Genomic DNA, 18397 nt, shown 5'->3' with positions numbered 1-18397 from the left:
GTTCGACTGGTGATGAGTGAGCAAGGTTGAAAGTGACGAATTGAGAACGCAAGTGTAAGTAGTCGGTGATCCAGTCAAGTAATTTAGTCACATTAAATATCACACGCAATTTGCACAGAAGCTTTCTATGACACACCATGTTCAAATGCTTTCGAATAACCGATAAAAATGGCATCGATTTGATCGTTAACATTGAGTGCAGAAGCTATGTCGTGCGTAAAATAAATGAGCTGCGTGACAGTGGAAAAACGGGTTCGAAAACCGTGCTGGTATCGTGAAAGGAGATTGTGACAAGTTAAATACTGAACAGTGTGCATATGAATAATGTGTTCAAGAAGATTGCAGCAAGAGGAAATTAGTGATATCGGTCTGTAGTTAGATATTAGTTGTTTATCACCAGATTTAAATACTGGAACAACGTTGGCAATTTTCCATGATTGGGGAACTGATGGCGTGTCCAATGATTTCTTGAAAATTATTGTAAGATAACTGGCATTCCATTCTGAATTCTGATTGAGGAAAATGTTAGGTATGGTGTCAGGTCCCGCGCTTTTAGTTGTGTCAATCTTTAGCAACAGATTATGAACCCCAGCGTAAGTTATTTCGAGACTTGGCAAGTCATGGACCGAACTTAACTTTGAACTCAATTAGTAAGTGCACCTAATTTCCCCTATGTTGTCCTTGTTATCTTTGTTGGCTTCTAATGATATATATATATATATATATATATATATATATATATCATACCTTTGAGAGACTCGCAGACGGCTTCGCAATTGCAGACGAATGGCATATGTGTCCACAGGTTCCTTCTTAATTAACCAGCAGACCGTTCACGGGCTTGGCGAGCGTCCTGGCCATTAATCAAGCAACTGATGGGTAATTCACTGGCAGCTACTTCCAAGGAACTCATCTGCGATGTCTGTTCGCGAAGATAAAATGGCGGAAGGTTGACTATTGGTTATATATGCACGTATACTTGATAGGCTTAGTTCTTCTTGGCAGGCTTATCAGCTCGGGAGATTGCAGCTTGCTGACACTGCGAAAACGGGTGTTGACAAACAAATACGAATACAACAGAAGACGAGGCAGTACGCGATGGGCGGTCACAGAGCGCAGGTGACACTACGAAGGCTGTAGCTGTAGCCACTCTAGCTGTAGAGCTGGCATCCCCAACACTACAGCTCCTCGCGCACCTGCGATCAGAAAAATAGTCCGTCACGCACACGGAAGAAAGATGCGCGGGCGTGTGCGTCATGTAATTCGATGTAACATGAAGTCTCGTACTATTGTATATGTCTCAAAATGTCACGTGTACGTGGAAGGAGCCGCAGATTTGAACCTGTAGGTAGGCTTGACACGAGATGGGCGGAGTAACACGCTCGTCTGCGACCAACGGACATGGCGATCGCATGCTCGCGACCTGAAACATAGTGCGTCGCGTATCGCTTGCACGGGGGTCCACGAATAATACGTAACTTTGACATGACCTTACATGCAGTTGCAATGCATACATACATACATAAATACATACAAACATATATATATATATATATATATATATATATATATATATATCGCGTGCACAGCGAAAGTCGCGGAGACGGTGACACTTACCTCTGATCGTATTGCAGCTTCCGCATTGTCTGCGAAGCATGAAACACAGTGCAGGTTAAAAAAAGAAAGAAAAGAAAAAAAGAACAGTCAGATTCAACTCCAGTTGACATCTACGTAAAGCGAAGCATTCTTGATGTGACTGTCTCATACACTATGTATATGTATACATACATAGGTGCGCATATAATGAAGTGTGATTTTCGAGGAATATTAGTATTAAATAGATGCGAAGAAATTATTTTACTTGTAGTGAATTGTAGACAGGCGTGGATATTATATACTATAGACATAGTTACATGCAGTACATCGTATGTATGTTAACTATCTAAAATTTCAACGGGGATCCATAATAGAGAGTTTTAGATTAGAGGACACAAGCGGCTTGCGTCCCCTAACCTAAAACTCTCTGATGTCGTACTGCACTCGTGGGGTTTCTGATGCGTCGTATTCTTCCAGTGGAACTGCGCGTGTCGAAGCTCGCCAAGCGTCTCAACGCGTTGGCTTGCTCGCAAGAAAGGCTGTTCCATGTCGCTTGCGAACGCCTGCGTCCGTTGCGTTCGGCGTTAGAGGCCAGATACGTGTACGAACAAGCGTTTGGAACTCGGCAAGAAAGCTTAATTCGCTTTAAAAAAAATGGGGACACCTCAACGGCTGTTTTAAGCCAGGCGTATTATGCCCTTGCATCAGAAACCCGGCCTTCCTCGGGCACGTTCGGTGTACAAAACCTACTGAAAGGCCGACGAATATTTTCTGAAACGTTTCGTGGATGGATATGCGTGCCGAGAGTGGTGTGTTGCGTTGTTCCCGAGATTTCCGCTAAATAGATGTTAGTTTGCTGCTGTGCTGGCCTTATTAGTATAGCGCACAGTTGCAACGAGCGCCCTGTAATGAGTAATTCTAGAAACTATAATTATTGGTATGCCTTCTTGCACCAACCTTCTTCTTGCATCACTGACTCCTAAGCAGTGCGACCTTTACCCGCTGTGTATGCTTCTAGTATGCGAACACGTCGTTCACAGTAAGAGGGCCGCAGGTTAAAATCCTGTTCACCATACGAAACGGGCTACAGACGTACTACTTTCACATAGCTTTAGTAGCTTCTTGGGTGAGGGTTTGAACACCAAAAGAGTGCCTCGCGGGATCCGAGTGTTTCTTATGTATGCGTTATCATTCACTCTAAAAACAGTTGCACCCTTTGAGGTGTATTTCTGCCACACAACGATAATCGTCATCTGTCTTGTCAGCATTTCCTTTCTTTAACGCGGCGAGCCCGGTACTTTCCAGTAACGAACGGCATGCGTGTTATCAGCATGACGTAGCATTCCCGACAGGAAAGTAACGAGCGCAGCGTTTTCAAGAAAGGAAATGCTGGAAAGAGAGATGACGATTATTGTTGTGTGGCAAATATACACTACAAAGGGTGTAAACTTTCCTTAGAGTGTTAGGAGTGCCAAAGTGGGGAAGAAAGTCTGTATATGTATGTGTATACGTTGAGCTCGTGTTTGATCGCGGAGCCCGCCTTAATTCGATTGATGCGATCGAAGTGCAAACACGGGCCTTACTTAAATTTAGGCGCACGGGCAAGTGAGTGCACTTAGTGAGAGTGTACTCGGTTTTAAGTGCACTTTCCCAAATCTAAACGTCGCAAGCGGAGTGTACTGGCAGAAGAGTGCACTCCGATCGGAGTGCGTAGCCTCGCCGCCAGTGGTTTCAACGGTACAAAATGTAGTGCACAGCAAAAGTACACAGAAGTTCGTTCTAGCTGTTGAACAGCTTTTAACAAAATAATCAGAACAGAACTCGCTGATATTCTGTTCTAGCAGGATCAAAGGCCGCTTCGTTGCACGCCACCATCTTGTTCTGGATTGGCTATAGGAATTTGTCTTGGCCGGCATTGACTTGCAACGCTCTCATGATAAAAATATTTTCGTTATCTTTTGTTGAGTAAATATAGATTACGAGTGCTTTTCATTTATAATACAACTAAAGCAATCGCCTTTTAGAAGTTTCTTTTTTTTAATTTTAATGTTCATCTTCAAAAAACATGGTTTTGGTCGGTCGCCATTTTCTTTAGTGCGAGTACAGTGGCTATAATAGGGCTACAGGGCCACTCGCACTACAGTGGCTATTCTAGCCACGGTAGTGCGAGTGAGCTCTGTTTTCCCGTTTAGCACCGCGTAGCCTAAAGTGTCACTCAAGGTCCCTAAGTGCACTCCCCGTTATTGCACTTAACTTGCCCGCTTGACAGGGGTATTATATATATCCCCAGTTATAGTGCTCACCGAATTCGGAGTCCCGTCACCGTACACGGCGTATACCTCGTAATCAGAGCGTACTTTTTGTCACGCGAAAGCCCAGAATTTAACTCCGTCACAATTCGTGAAATCCAAATTATTTCAAAATATATTTCGAGGTTCTCGTTTCCTCGAGAAAAGTGCACAAGTGCACGTATGCGACGAGCGTTTTGAGACCCGCGGCTGTGTGTGTGTGTGTATATCCCCACCTGTGTCCAGTCTCCCCCCCCCAGGCGTGACTCGAAATGTCGCGCGAACATCTGGCTCCGGTAGTCGCGTGCCAAGCGCGTATATTTATGCAAAAGCCACACCGACAGCTCTCGTACGTCAAGCAGTCTCGCGTATAGATACGTATATAAACGGCGGGAAAATGAACTCGCGGAAAAAGCAGCTCTTTTTTTTAATGAGAAGCATTCTTTCCGAACTTCAAGCTCTTTGAGTGTATATCTATCTATCTATCTATCTATCTATCTATCTATCTATCTATCTATCTATCTATCTATCTATCTATCTATCTATCTATCTATCTATCTATCTATCTATCTATCTATCTATCTATCTATCTATCTAACTATCTATCTATCTATCTATCTATCTATCTATCTATCTATCTATCCATGCAGCCACCTACGGCGTGATGGCGTCGTGGTCGTTTCTCCAACTGGGTTTGCAACATAATAGGCATGGGGGAGGCATGACATGCATGCACACATAACATGAATGACGTATGACACCACTAACGTTACATATTTTTTATGACATGAATGGTATGAATGACATGATGCCGTAGTGGTCGTTTCTTTAAATAGATATGTATATCTGGATATCAATGGCATCACATGCGCGCATGACCTGACATGAATATCATCACGTGAAAGGCATGCGTGTCACGACACGAATGCCATGAATTTCATGACATGTCGTGCACGTCATTACATCACCATTATGATAAGACTTGCATGGGCATGTCATGTCCCATGTCATTTTTGTCATGTCATGCACGCATGCCTCACCACACATATCCTGATACATATCCAGTTAAACGACCTCGACGCCATCACCGTGTTATTTATGTTATTCATGACAATCACGTCATGAAAGTGCCTCGAGCGGCCAGTCGCGCGGCAATTTTGCGTGTATTCGCGGGCTTCTTTCAAGCTCGGGAAAATCACCCTAATGTAGGACGCATTGTGAAATAGAAAGTAGTAGCGGGCGTTTTTGACGTTTCTCTACAATTTCCTCATTCACCTTTTTAATCTACTTATAATGTTCGAGAAGTTGAATAACTGATTAAGACTAATTATGCAATTAGACGGAATGCAAAAAAATGACCTGAGTATCTCCAAGCGACGGCAAACAACGTTACCTCGGTTTTGTCCGCCTACGTGTGCATTTGCATACTTTTAATGTTTGGCTAAAGCTACGTGGGGCACCCTGTATACTATTCGTGGTGCCGCGATGGTCGCTGCATCGTATTGTTTTGACCAAGAACGCGAAACGTGTTCGTCAAAGCAAGATGAACATTCTACGGCGTCAGAACCCGGTAATCTTGGGATGTGTTCACATTTAGAGATGCCTGACAGATACTGATAGTGAGATATGCATATTTATCGTGGTTTATTAAAATATCTTTTTCGATACAAATGCGAGACCATGCCCGCAAAAGCAGTGATGCATGTATGCGGGACAGGGTGGTCCGTGAACTTGTGCAACACATGTCAAAAACATTACATATTCTACTAATCAGCAGAAAGAAGCTTTCGCTACAGAACAATAACGAAGATATTTCATTCGGGAATTCACATCTTCACATAGAAGTGTGTATTTTAAACAAGGATGCAAGGATGCGGCCATCCGTTTAAATTGCAAGATCGAGTTAGAGCATGCCGTTTTACAATTTTCGTTTTTTTTTTTTTATCTTAATGTAGAACATTTGTTACGTAATCCTCAACCGCACAGCCGCAGAACGAAACCATTTTGATCCCTTTAACTTAAATAGTGAACACAATACCATTTCAGAGTCTTATTATGCACATACAGAGAGAGTCGCAGATATTCAAAGTTATAATTCCCGTGCAGCCGACAATAGACACAATGATTCCAAATCACTCGACACTTATACTGGCCGCGGTCCGTGGCACAGCCGTTGCGGCGTTCTCGATCCGTATCCTCGGCCGATCACTTTTGGGGGTGCTGTCGCTTTCGCGAGATTTCGCATTACTCGGCACACTACAAGTGTCGGTGTCTATATATATATATATATATATATACGGGCGACAACAACGTTCCTGGCGCAGTGACAATGCACGTTGTCTTGGCACTGTGTCGGGAACATTGTTGTCATCAGTATAGACGCCGACGTGTCCGCATTTCCCCATCGAAGTCGCGCGAAATCTCTCGAAAGTGATCGTGCCCTCGAAAGTGATCGTACCTTTGAAAGTGATCGTACCCTCGAAAGTGATCGTACCCTCGAAAGTGATCGTACCCTCGAAAGTGATCAGCCGACAATATCGCATGCAGCGTCTGTACACGCGAGGAGGTCGCGGCACAGGTTCGAATCTCGGCGGTGGCGATGGTGTATTCCAAATAAAAGGAGGAGGTGGTGTGGGGATAAAGTGGCAGCTATGTGGCATTTGCATGATTTTAAAGTTTGGCTCAAGTTACGTGGGACACCCTGGCGTGGGACTTCGGTTTAATTTCGACCACCTGGGGGATTCATTAACGTGCATCCAATATACAGTATAGGAGCGTTTTCTTGCATTCTGCCCCCCCCCCCCCCCCCCCCGTCGGAATTCGGCCTCCGCAGGAGGGATCGAACCCGCGACCACGCGCTCAGCAGCGCGTGCAACAAAAAATTAATCACTGTGTTCACCTATAACATCGCATGAAATACCTACGCAAGTAGAATTGGCTAAAATAAAGTTTGTCATTGCGCACCTACTTTCACACATGATTTTAAAAAATGGCCTCAAACCACCTTTTGCGTCTTTCCGGAAACTCCAAAAAGCGCTTACGTCACCAAACTGTTTCTTTTTTACCAAGAAATATACTTTCGGGAAACCTCAGTCACACAATCACCAGCTATGCCATTTTTTTTCCCCCGAGAGAATCGGCGATAGTCACTTTTGGGACCTGGGACGTGTCGCCTGGAATGGGCCCAGTGGTGTGTTGCGTGCCTTCTTCCCCTCCCTTTTTTTTTCTGTCCAGGGTCGGTGTTCCCTGCTGGGAACTTTTTTCTTGCAATGAGAAAAATTATTTGTGCTGAAATCCGCAACTGCTTCTCTTTTTTCTTCCTATCTTTTTCTTTTCTTTCTTCTCTTTCTTTCTTTTAGGGGGGGGGGGGGGGCGGGAGGGCGTTGGCAATATTTTCTGAAGTTTTACCACCTCCGCTCGCACTCCGAATTCGGCTTACACATGTGCGTCACAGCTGCCTGCGATTCGTGCGACGTCGTCGCGGTTTAACTTATACTCTGCACGAGAAGGCGAGCTAGGGTAATTACTCCAGCTCACGTCACGTTGTACGCCTCGACGCAGATAATGGAAAGTCGGGTTCGCTTTCCGTTAAACGTGGCTTTACAGTTTGCGGACGGAGCCTGCAAATTAAGTAAATACAGCTGCAAACGCGCTTAAAACGGACTTTCTTTTGTGTCCGTGCGGTCATTGTTCGGGAAAGTGTGCGCGCCTGCCTTTGCGCGAAACACTTCAGCTGGCCGCTTTTCTCTCTCTCTCTCTCTCTCTCTCTCTCGCTCTCTCTCGTTGTGCACGCAACTTTCTCGCTTGGCGCAGCTGTTGCCTTGCGAAACGCGGCCGCGCCCCATGACATCGGCGATAAACTCCGCGTTGGTTCCGTGCAGCGCGCGTAATTGCCCGCGTGCATGGTGACGGACGAAAATATGTGAAGGCAAACTTGAAGTGTATGGCGGTTATTGAAATGCTTTACAGCTAACGGTGGTGCGCGTACAATTTGCCGACGGCGGACGTATGCGCAGAAAACTACGACGTCACCCATCGCGCTGCATTTAGGGATTCTGGGTCTCTGACGTCACACGTGGGACACAGCCATTCTGAAGGAAAGGCAAAACAAGAAAAAAGGGGCACTCTTCCAGGGTTACGTATACCCAATGGCTAAATCAAAGAAAGTATATCGAAGAATTTGCGCAATATAATTCATTATTCCATAAAGAGATCGATGTGCTTCGGGAGACGCGTGTGAGCGGACATTATATACGTTCATGTTTTGCATGTACGAATCGTATACACAGCGGGACATGCCCCATTCTGAAGCATTTGCCAAGAACTCGGTGCCTGCCGCATATTGTGGGGCAAAAAAGAATCAAAGAAAATAGCCTAAATCAAACAATCAGTCAAATATAATTCAGCGATCCATTAATTGACCGATTGGTGTGCTATAGAGACGATGCCTGTGAGTTGACATTGTATGTGTGCTGTTTTATATACTGGAACTTAATTTTTTTTATGTTGTTACACAGAAAAGATCCGGGCATACGTGGTCAGCATAGTAGGTTTTATATGAGCCATTTCGTGGGTACCTTCATATAACCGTTGTACATATATATTCACAGATATATATTACGCGAGACAGCAGCCTCGCTCGGATTCTGGGAGGCCCTCCGCAAAGAAAGTGTGAGACATACGCCTATTTAACAACGACTGGAAATTCTCGTGTCGAATTGAACTCCCCTATGCACTTGCTCACGAAACTTCGTCATCCGTGGCACACCCTGACATTATCCTGCTGAATCATTCGGAAATGTAGCAGCTCTTTTGCATCAGCTTTTTTCCCCCTCCCTTTATAGACTGCAACTACACTTGTGTTCTCCCTCGTATAGCATTTGAACAGAAACGAATATTCGACAACTTGGAATAGTGAATTCTCGAATCGAACGTAGGAAAGACTGCGCGGTCTTTTATGGGGCTTACGAATTTGATTTCGCGATTTAGGCAAAACACTTTATTATTTCGAACACTTTCGGCAGTGCGTATCTTACACTTCGCTCCTTCGGCGAACACGGATAGCAGTGTACGCGCATTTTTCTGAAGTGCTCTGTACCTGTGATTCATTACAGTCATCGCGATTGTGCACCAGGTATACAGTGGACCATTAAACTTTTATCGTTTACAAGCTCCTCAGCTGAGCGGACTTCCAGTTCTGAACGGCATTACATAGACGACGTAAATATCTTTTTTTTTTTACCAGATTCCATGTGAGATTTATATTTCGCTTTGCTTAGAGAGGAGACAACATTCGGTACTCTGGTCGGATGTCATGTTAGAGTTGGGAAAAAAAACCTGGACAGGAACATGCTAAGATCTGGACATAAAATTAAGAAAAAATCGGTACACGTTTTCTGGGACTGCAATTGTTAGTTTATCACTTTTTTTTTTTTTTACTGGCGTCAAAATGTTTATTATGGTCCGGCCACCAAAACACGTGCTGGTTTACTCTCTATTATACTGAAATAAATTGTCAAAAACATCTCTAGCGGCTTCTAGCTCAGCGTGTGCATGTCTTTTCCCCTTTAAAGGGCCCCTCATCAGGTTTGACCATCTTAAACAAGAAGCGCGTGGCGCATACGTGACGCGTTGGCGATCGCTGTCGTGTCAGGAAGAAGAAAAAAAAACGAACTGCGAAGGAGCGTGGTGTCAGGCAGCTATAGCCTCGGCTAGCGAACCTTCCGTGAAACCTTTGCATTTGCCCTCGCAGTATTGGCCCAACACGTGACCTCTTGAGAGTCTGCGTATTGACCGGGAATGCTACGGCTCCCTTAATTTTTAATCTACGCGCACTCCCGCTCTGAGCACTAAAACCTACCGCGCACTGTGACGTGTGCGGTAGGTTTGAAGCCGATACTGCCGATGTACGTTTGGCTTCACTCTCGTTGCGCCATGCTCTCTCCTGATTCATTACTTCTTCCGCGAGATCGACCCCCCCCTCCTCCCCCCCGTCACCCTCTCTGCAATCTCTCATACTCTCCGTATGCGCATCCCGGTCGCGTATTTAGAATTGCTCGTAGGTACAACGGGGCGTGCCACTTTTGACGGAGCTCGACGTTTCTGCGCAGGCGCGAGTAAGAGCGGGCGCGAGAGAGAAGATCTGGGGGCTTTTGCTCCTTGAATATATGACAGCCTAGGCACTACGGAGGAGGTTTCTTAGAGCGCGTTGTATTCGTTTGTCCCCTAGACATGCCGGCATTGCGGAGTTCGGTCGAGTTGGTTTATACGCTCCGCCGCTGGCTGCCCGCGCGGTGAGGCAGTGGGCGCGGACGCCGCTTGGTGATCGCTGTGTCTGAAGGGACAATGTTCTGACTGGTGTTTTATAAGTCGCGGGTCGCTTTTTTCGTCGTGACGATAGATCGGATTTTTTACAAGCACTGCTCCAGGAGGGCACATGTAACCGGCAAACGGAGGCCTCAGGAGAGCACCTGAGGTTATATTAAAGCAGGCGGCGCAGGATCTCCGGGGCACCCAAGCGGTAGCGGGGGGATCAAAGCTGGAAGCTGGGCGGCCCGTGCATACGCATTCCCGGTCGCGTATTTCCAACTGCTCGTAGGTACAACGGGGCGTGGAACTTGCGGAGACGACGGACGTTTGAGCGCATGCGCGAATGAGAGCGGGTGCGAGAGAGGAAATGTGGAGAGTTTTGCTCCTTGAAAATACGACTCTGCCTAGGTACTACGGAGGAGTTTCTTGGCGCGCGGTGTATGCGCTTGTCCCTAGGCGTGCCGGCAGAAGTCGCGGGGCGCGGTTGTGCTGAACATAGCATCGCAAGTTGGCGCTCGACGCAATCATATTTAATCGATCATGTTTTTACTAATGAAAACAACGTGTCATTATTTCGCATTATCGGCGGCGCCTCCAGGACACCAAAGCGGCAACGGGGATATCAAAGCTAGAAGCCGGACTGGTCCGTGGGTTGGGGCTCGCAGAGGCCTGCGCATGCCAGGGGAGTATAAGATCGGCTGTCCGCTATCGCGGACAGCCAATGTTTTATGCGAACACCCCCAGGCACGCTTCGGCCTCTGCGGCCCCAACCCACGGGCCGCCCAGCTTCCAGCTTTGATCCCCCCGCTACCGCTTGGGTGCCCCGGAGATCCTGCGCCGCCTGCTTTAATATAACCTCAGGTGCTCTCCTGAGGCCTCCGTTTGCCGGTTACATGTGCCCTCCTGGAGCAGTGCTTGTAAAAAATCCGATCTATCGTCACGACGAAAAAAGCGACCCGCGACTTATAAAACACCAGTCAGAACATTGTCCCTTCAGACACAGCGATCATCAAGCGGCGTCCGCGCCCACTGCCTCACCGCGCGGGCAGCCAGCGGCGGAGCGTATAAACCAACTCGATCGAACTCCGCAATGCCGGCATGTCTAGGGGACAAACGAATACAACGCGCTCTAAGAAACCTCCTCCGTAGTGCCTAGGCTGTCATATATTCAAGGAGCAAAAGCCCCCAGATCTTCTCTCTCGCGCCCGCTCTTACTCGCGCCTGCGCAGAAACGTCGAGCTCCGTCAAAAGTGGCACGCCCCGTTGTACCTACGAGCAATTCTAAATACGCATCCCGGTCACGGCGGCCGCATTTCGATGGGGGCGAAATGCCAAAACAGCCATGGTACTTAGATTTAGGTGCACGTTAAAGAACCCCTGGTGGTCGAAGTTTCCGGAGTCCTCCACTACGGCGTGCCTCGTAATCAGAAAGTGGTTTTGGCACGTAAAAACCCATAATTTAATTTTTTTTCCCGTATGCACAGAGGCTTGAAATCACCGCTTACGTATCACGTGGTGAAGGCCTATTTCCCACGAGCTTTTCCCATACTTTATTTTTAAGCACTGTAGGCTCCAAGATTGTCACGTGGCGCTCATTCGTCATTTTTCTTGCCTCTGTGTGTGGTAATCGCACCGTATACTTTCGGCCGTGTGAAACCGCGCGACTGTCTTGTGTGTGCACGCGCGAGTTATCTCGTCACACGATCGGTTATCGTGTGACGAGTTATCGGTCGCACGATCGCTTCGACTGTGATCGTGCCACGAGATGTGAGTGCCGAGCCGGAGTGCGACCTTCCCCGTTCGGAGCGTGCGTGAAAAGAGAAGGACAAAGTTTGAGATAACCGCGTGGCCGCTTGCGCTGTTCAAAATCGTTATCTGTGCTGCACTCGCGTGTTGATGGGGCGAACTGCGGACGTAGGTGGGCTGGGCATCGCGTAGGTCGCGCGGTTAGTTTTCTATCTGTTCAGCTGCGCTTTCGCTGATGGCGTGAACCGGGGGGTGGGGGGGAGCTGCAGTTTCGCCCGAAAGGCGAAGCATCAATTGCGATAACAAATTAGTGGACAGCTGTACGATGTAAGGATATCTTATCGGCCGCATAAACTTTAAACTTATATGCTTATATGGTTAAGGGATAAGAAAAGAGCAGATTGGGTGAGGGAACAAACGTGAGTCAATGACATCTTAGTTGAAATCAAGAAAAAGAAATGGGCATGGGCAGGACATGTAATGAGGAGGGAAGATAACCGATGGTCATTAAGGGGTACGGACTGGATTCCAAGAAAAGGCAAGCGTAGCAAGGGGCGGCAGAAAGTTAGGTGGGCAGATGAGATTAAGAAGTTTGCAGGGACAACATGGTCACAATTAGCACATGACCGGGGTAGTCGGAGAAGTATGGGAGAGGCCTTAGCCCTGCAGTGGGCGTAACCAAGCTGATGATGATGATGATGATGCATACTAACTAAATTAACGAGCATGGTGTCACGCGCGCGCAAGCAAACGTGACCACATCTCGCTCGATGACCGCAGGCGAACGTGAACACATCTCACTCGATGACCGCGGAAACTCGCTGTCAAAACGCTGCAGTGAGGAAACGCGGTGGTGGTAGTGAAAAGCATTTATTGGGCTATATATACAGAGAGGTGCTCGGCAGCAGCAGCGATCGCATTGACCTTCGCGCAGCCGGTCGCATCAACGCGAACTAAGTCGCGAAAACACGGCGCAGCGCGGACTCGGTACCCGTCGCAGATGGCTTTCAAGATACAGCGGCCAGGCCGGATGCGCGCAGCCGCCCGAAGTAGAACGTGCCTCCGCCCTCCCTACCCTCCCCCGAAGGCTTCCGCGCGACGGAAGGCGGCGCGCATCCTCCCCGCTTTCCGCCGTTGCGTGCGCGAGATTGAGCCGCGATCGCCGGTTCACACTCGCAAGCTTTCACTCGCGCATACAGCATACGGCCGCACGCGGCGACCATTTTATCGCTCTTGGACTTTATACGGAACCTCACGGCGACTCTGACGGTAGAAATGCGCCTGGAATGCGTATATAATTGATATCACAGTAAAATATAACTTTCCCTTATGTGGCCCACAGGAAGAATTCACCCTGTGGTTGGGCGCGGTTAACAATTAAGTGCACTCGCAACCGTATGCGAGTACCATACGTCACCATACATTATAAATTTTTTTGCCAAATTTATGGGAGCTGGGCTAGGACCTTCCTCGCCTGGCCATAAGAATTCCATCCATCCATCCATCCATCCATCCATCCATCCATCCATTCATCCATCCATCCATCCATCCATCCATCCATCCATCCATCCATCCATCCATCCATCCATCCATACATACATACATACATACATACATACATACATACATACATACATACATACATACATATACATACATACATACATACATGGTCGCCCACTTTTAGGGGAAACACGTGGTCATGTATACAAGCCGGTATAACTCCGTTTGTTCTACTTCACGGAGTAAAAGTGTTTGATACGATATACAGTGATGATGTCGATAAATTAAACAATAGTTTATTTTTTTGCTAAACATTAGCTGCTATGAGCTCTTGAATACCAACGAGGTATTTCCCCTAAAACTGGCCGATCCTGCAGTGTACATACATACATACATACATACATACATACATACATACATACATACATACATACATACATACATACATACATACATACATACAGCCGATGTAAGTGTAAGCCAGCTCTTGAGCAGCTCACAAAAAACAGCTGAGATGTGGGGTGAACAGGGTGTATCCACTTGGAACGACTTCTCTGGACAGAACCAGTTCCGGGATATTAATTTTCAGTGTGTCCGTCGAAATGCATTGGTGTTCCAGTTACCTTTGTGCTTCGGTGCGTAAAACAGCGGTTTCTTTAAAAATTAACTGGAACGCCAATGCATTTCATAAGACTCTTTGCAAATTAACATCTGGGAACTGCTTCTGTCCTGAGAATTCGTTCCAAGTGGATACGCTAGCGCACTCAGAGGCTATAATTCGTAGATTGAAATATATCGCGTAAGGTAATTAACTGGAAATTTAATTAGCCTAATTACATTAATTATTCAATGCAACATTTTGATTTTTCGTAGGAGTAATGGCCGCCTCATCGAGTAACTTAGATCAAGGGTTAGAATTGTGATATCTGCCATGTAGCCAATCGTTAAAAAATTTGTGCAGCCAAAAAAAAACACCTTGTATAAGTTTGTCCTGACACCCTTGGGAAGTGTTGCGGTTCTGTCAGGCCACTGCGTAAAATCTGCCCATGACTTTGCAGACTTTTCGGTATTTTTATATGCTTCGCTATATCCAAGCTTATCACTTCTATACTCTCCGTTATATCCGACTCGTGTTGCAGTACATGCTGCGCTTTCCGATATGGACTGATAAAGCTGCTTGGCTGTTCGCTATGTGTCGTCACAGACGAGGCAAAGCGCCCGTGAAGTGCGCTTCGGGTAACACACCTACCGAGGTAACAGCAAAATGCCAGCCTTTCTCATGATGGCTCGCTTTCATCTTTGTCTTTGAGCGATAAGTAATGCCGTTTTCACGACAAGAAACCCGAAGGGACGGTTACTTTCTCTATGCACGTGGAGGTGTGGCCCTCGCCTTCTGACCACTGCAATATGCGTTAAAAAATTCGTCGTTAATATGAACCGACTCGGAAAGCGATTATATCCTCGAAATGTGTCAACGCTGAGGAGAGTATGCTGAATTTCTGCAGCTTTCTGGTGAAATTTCATTGAAGGCTGTGGAAACAGAGCAGGAAGCTTATCCGTGGAATATGAAAAGAACGGTTTTGTAAGCGTATGAACAATGTAACCGGCTCATGTCTACAAAACATTAGTTCGCTCCAAACTAGAATACGCATGCGTTATTTGGGACCCGGCTAACATTACACTCATAAACAGCATAGAAGCCATTCAATATCGTGCAGCGCGTTTCATCTTGTCAAACCACTCCCGATGTGCTAGCGTTACCTCAATGAAAGCAACACTTGCCAGAACTTTCTTTCCGTCGTAGATGCTCCCGCCTTTCGCTCTTTTATAAAACCTACCACCACAACCCTTTGTTGAAAGAACAGCTTATCACCTAACCGTCATACACATCATCTCGCTCTGACCACAGTTTCAAAGTTGATGTACCGTCTTCACGTACTAAACTTTGTAGCAATGCATTCATCCCTAGCACAAGCAAAGATTGGAACCACCTTCTTACCACCGTTGTATCCATTATGGATACTGACACCTTCAAAACCAGCATTGATTAACGCCACATTGAATACGTTTTTGTATCTTGCACAATTCTTTTGTTATGTTCACCCACTCCTTTCTGTAATGCCTTCGGGCCTTGAAAGTATCTTAATGAATGAATAAAAAAATAACAGCAACCTGCAAGAAGTTATTGATTTAATTCATTCTTGTAAAGCGAGTGAGACATCGATGTGCCTACGCTGGTGCATTATACACACCGTCGCGGCGCCTCGAATTGAGTTTTGTCAAAAGAACGGCCCCTCTTTCGCGACGCAGGCATCCTGGTGACGGCGACCAAGAACTCCCAGGACCGGTACGACTACAACGTCACCGCGGTGGTGATGCTCACCGAGCTGTGCAAGCTGTTCGCCGCCACGCTGCTCTACCTGAGGGAGTGAGTGGCACCGCCCCACGTGACATGGCTCGCTCCGCGTTTGCTCGTTCACACTGTTCGCGTGAGAGTGGAAAAAAAACGTGGCCTCCGAGATCGCACCGCCCCATCTCGGAGGCTGTGGAATGATAAGCAGAAAAAAGATGGCGCCGACAGGGGTTTGAAAGACGACCATTTAGTTCCGTGCACTCGCGTTAAAGAAAAAAAAAATGTCCTCCGCCTCCTGGATGAAGGGACAGCGCTAAAACAAAAATCATGCACGTCCCACGCATCGTCCTAAACATGGCGATCGTAACGTATTTCCGGCAGCGTGTAGTCACTTCCGGCGCATGCAACCTGCAAGTGCATAGCCTTCGTAGTCTGCCTTTGTTACTCAGCAGTAACTGTAGCTGGGGCGCGGATTCGGACGCTACCCAATGCGGACGCGAAGCTTGTAGGCGGCACTTAGGCGTATCTACCCGCTGGTAGATCATTAAAAGGAAGCTTCAGCCTGAGTGCTCCCATCTAAGTACATGTAAAAGGAGAATTCGTTTTTCTCGGCAACCACTGCACCAAATTTGACGAGGCTTGTTTCATTTAAAAGAAAAACTTAAAATCTAGCGACTGTTGGCTTTCAACCTCTGATTTAAATCGTCAATTTTCTGTTAGAAGTTGGCAAAAATAGAAAATTTTCACAAAACGAAACTATCATGTTTACAACTCTAACTTGGCAAGGAAAATTGATGTCACAGTTCTGTGAATTGCATCTGATAGTACATCTAAAGAGGACAGAATTGATGATACACATAAATCTAAAAAAATAGTAATATAGAAATACAGCTTTTTCAGAACCCTTGTACACAACGTAACAAATTCACGTAAGACATAAATTGACATATAGAATTTGCCCGCTTTGAATGATCTAATGGATGCCGTTTACAGAACCGCCATATCTGTTTGTGATGCAGAGCTATTAATTTATAAACTTGGTGCGCCTATTTTTTTCAAGCTTTCTTTTTGAAAATCCTTTTCGTGAAATTCAGGCCCTAAATCGAAATACCGCCTCCCACAGTCACTAGAACTTACCTTTAGCTCTTAAATGCAACAAATTTAATTAAAATCGGTCCAGGGGTTATCTCAGAAAAGCGTTCTCGCGTTTTACATGTATTTGAATAGGCTGCGTCGGAGTTGGGCCCGAGCTAAATCTTCATCTTAATGTAAATTAAAAATTACAAGAGACCGAAGGCACTACCCTAGGGGACGCCGGAGGTGACATCACTAAGAGGAGGTGACAAGGAATTAGTAACGGTGTATTACGGAAGGAAAGAAAATTTCTCACCCAGAATAGTGGTACTTGGCACTTCATCATTTATGTTCGAAAATACCGAATAGTTCAAATATTACACACTAAATATTTCTACTCGAAACTTGGAATATTTTCTTACCCTATAGTAAATACATTAGTAAAGCTTAAGTCATCTATACCCTGCTAGTAATTCACTGTTTTCCTTAAGCTGCACGAAAATTAGACAAACGTGACACGTAAAATGATTTCACGCTAGCCGTTTCACGTTTCATTTGAGTGTTTCAGAATACCTACGTTCTTAAAATCCGCTGCACAGTTATAGAGACAATCTTAGTGACATTTAATACTGTCTCACTTCAGCGACAGGCTTCGGAAAATATTGGCAACACTATACTCTATAATAGTTCATTATGTGGGATTGAAAACAAAATCTGTAGACTGCAAAGATAATTTTCGCTGGTGCATCTTTAGCCATTTTTATTGCAGTGTAAATCGGGTATAATCCGCTAGGGAGGCGATGTTGACAGTATACCAGGCCCGGGCATTCTCTCAGCATGCTTCGCCCCGTCGTGAGCGTGGACTTCACAATAACATCCAACGGATATTTTACAGTGAACCGACACGAAATCAACACAATAAATTAAAGAACGTGTCATTGTTTGTCTGTTTGCGGCCGCTAGAGCATGCGTCTATGTACTGTAGGCAATCTTTGCATCTGTCATGTTCTGTATATCATATCATGTTTTCGCAGTGCAGTGCAAGGCTCATAGTACTAGACATTAGTCATGGCCATGATCTTATTGCACGTAGATTTTACGCACTTTGCAGCAACTATTTGTTTAGGCCTCTTTACAGCCACGTCACATCAACTTCACAGAGCTCATCATTCCACCGCGAAATCACCGACACTGACATGGCACTCTTTCGCCATACCTGGCCCTTGCGCCACTAAGCAACACACATTCATTCATTCATTCATTCATTCATTCATTCATTCATTCATTCATTCATTCATAATATAGCCTCTCTCCCACCGGGCCGCGCGGCTCGCCGGCTTGTTTCCACTGCCTTTGGCAGGAGCCCTCCGTGTCGAGCTTTGAGGCAAAGCGTACGAAAAACAAACACACGCACTGCAGAGGTGGAAGGGGGAAAGCATACGTCCAGGTTTACGTTAGTGCAGCTTCCGTTGTTGGCGTGGCGTCCGTGCCGACAGGGAAGCGGCGGCAAGAGCGATCATCCCAGGCG

At 46.2% G+C, this 18397-nt stretch overlaps 1 protein-coding gene across 1 annotated transcript in view; it reads left to right on the top strand.

Annotated features, from left to right (window-relative positions):
* senju (UDP-galactose transporter senju) overlaps nucleotides 1–18397 on the top strand; it is a 49940-nt gene that overhangs the window by 5366 nt on the left and 26177 nt on the right. Inside the window, exon 2 of the mRNA XM_050192094.2 lies at nucleotides 15753–15870. Coding sequence (XP_050048051.1) covers nucleotides 15753–15870 — 118 coding nt within the window. The remainder of the gene's footprint in view (nucleotides 1–15752; nucleotides 15871–18397) is intronic.

This window comes from Dermacentor andersoni, chromosome 10, assembly GCF_023375885.2.
Source record: "Dermacentor andersoni chromosome 10, qqDerAnde1_hic_scaffold, whole genome shotgun sequence".
NCBI lineage: Eukaryota > Metazoa > Arthropoda > Arachnida > Ixodida > Ixodidae > Dermacentor > Dermacentor andersoni.
This window is presented reverse-complemented; position numbering and strand designations above follow the sequence as displayed.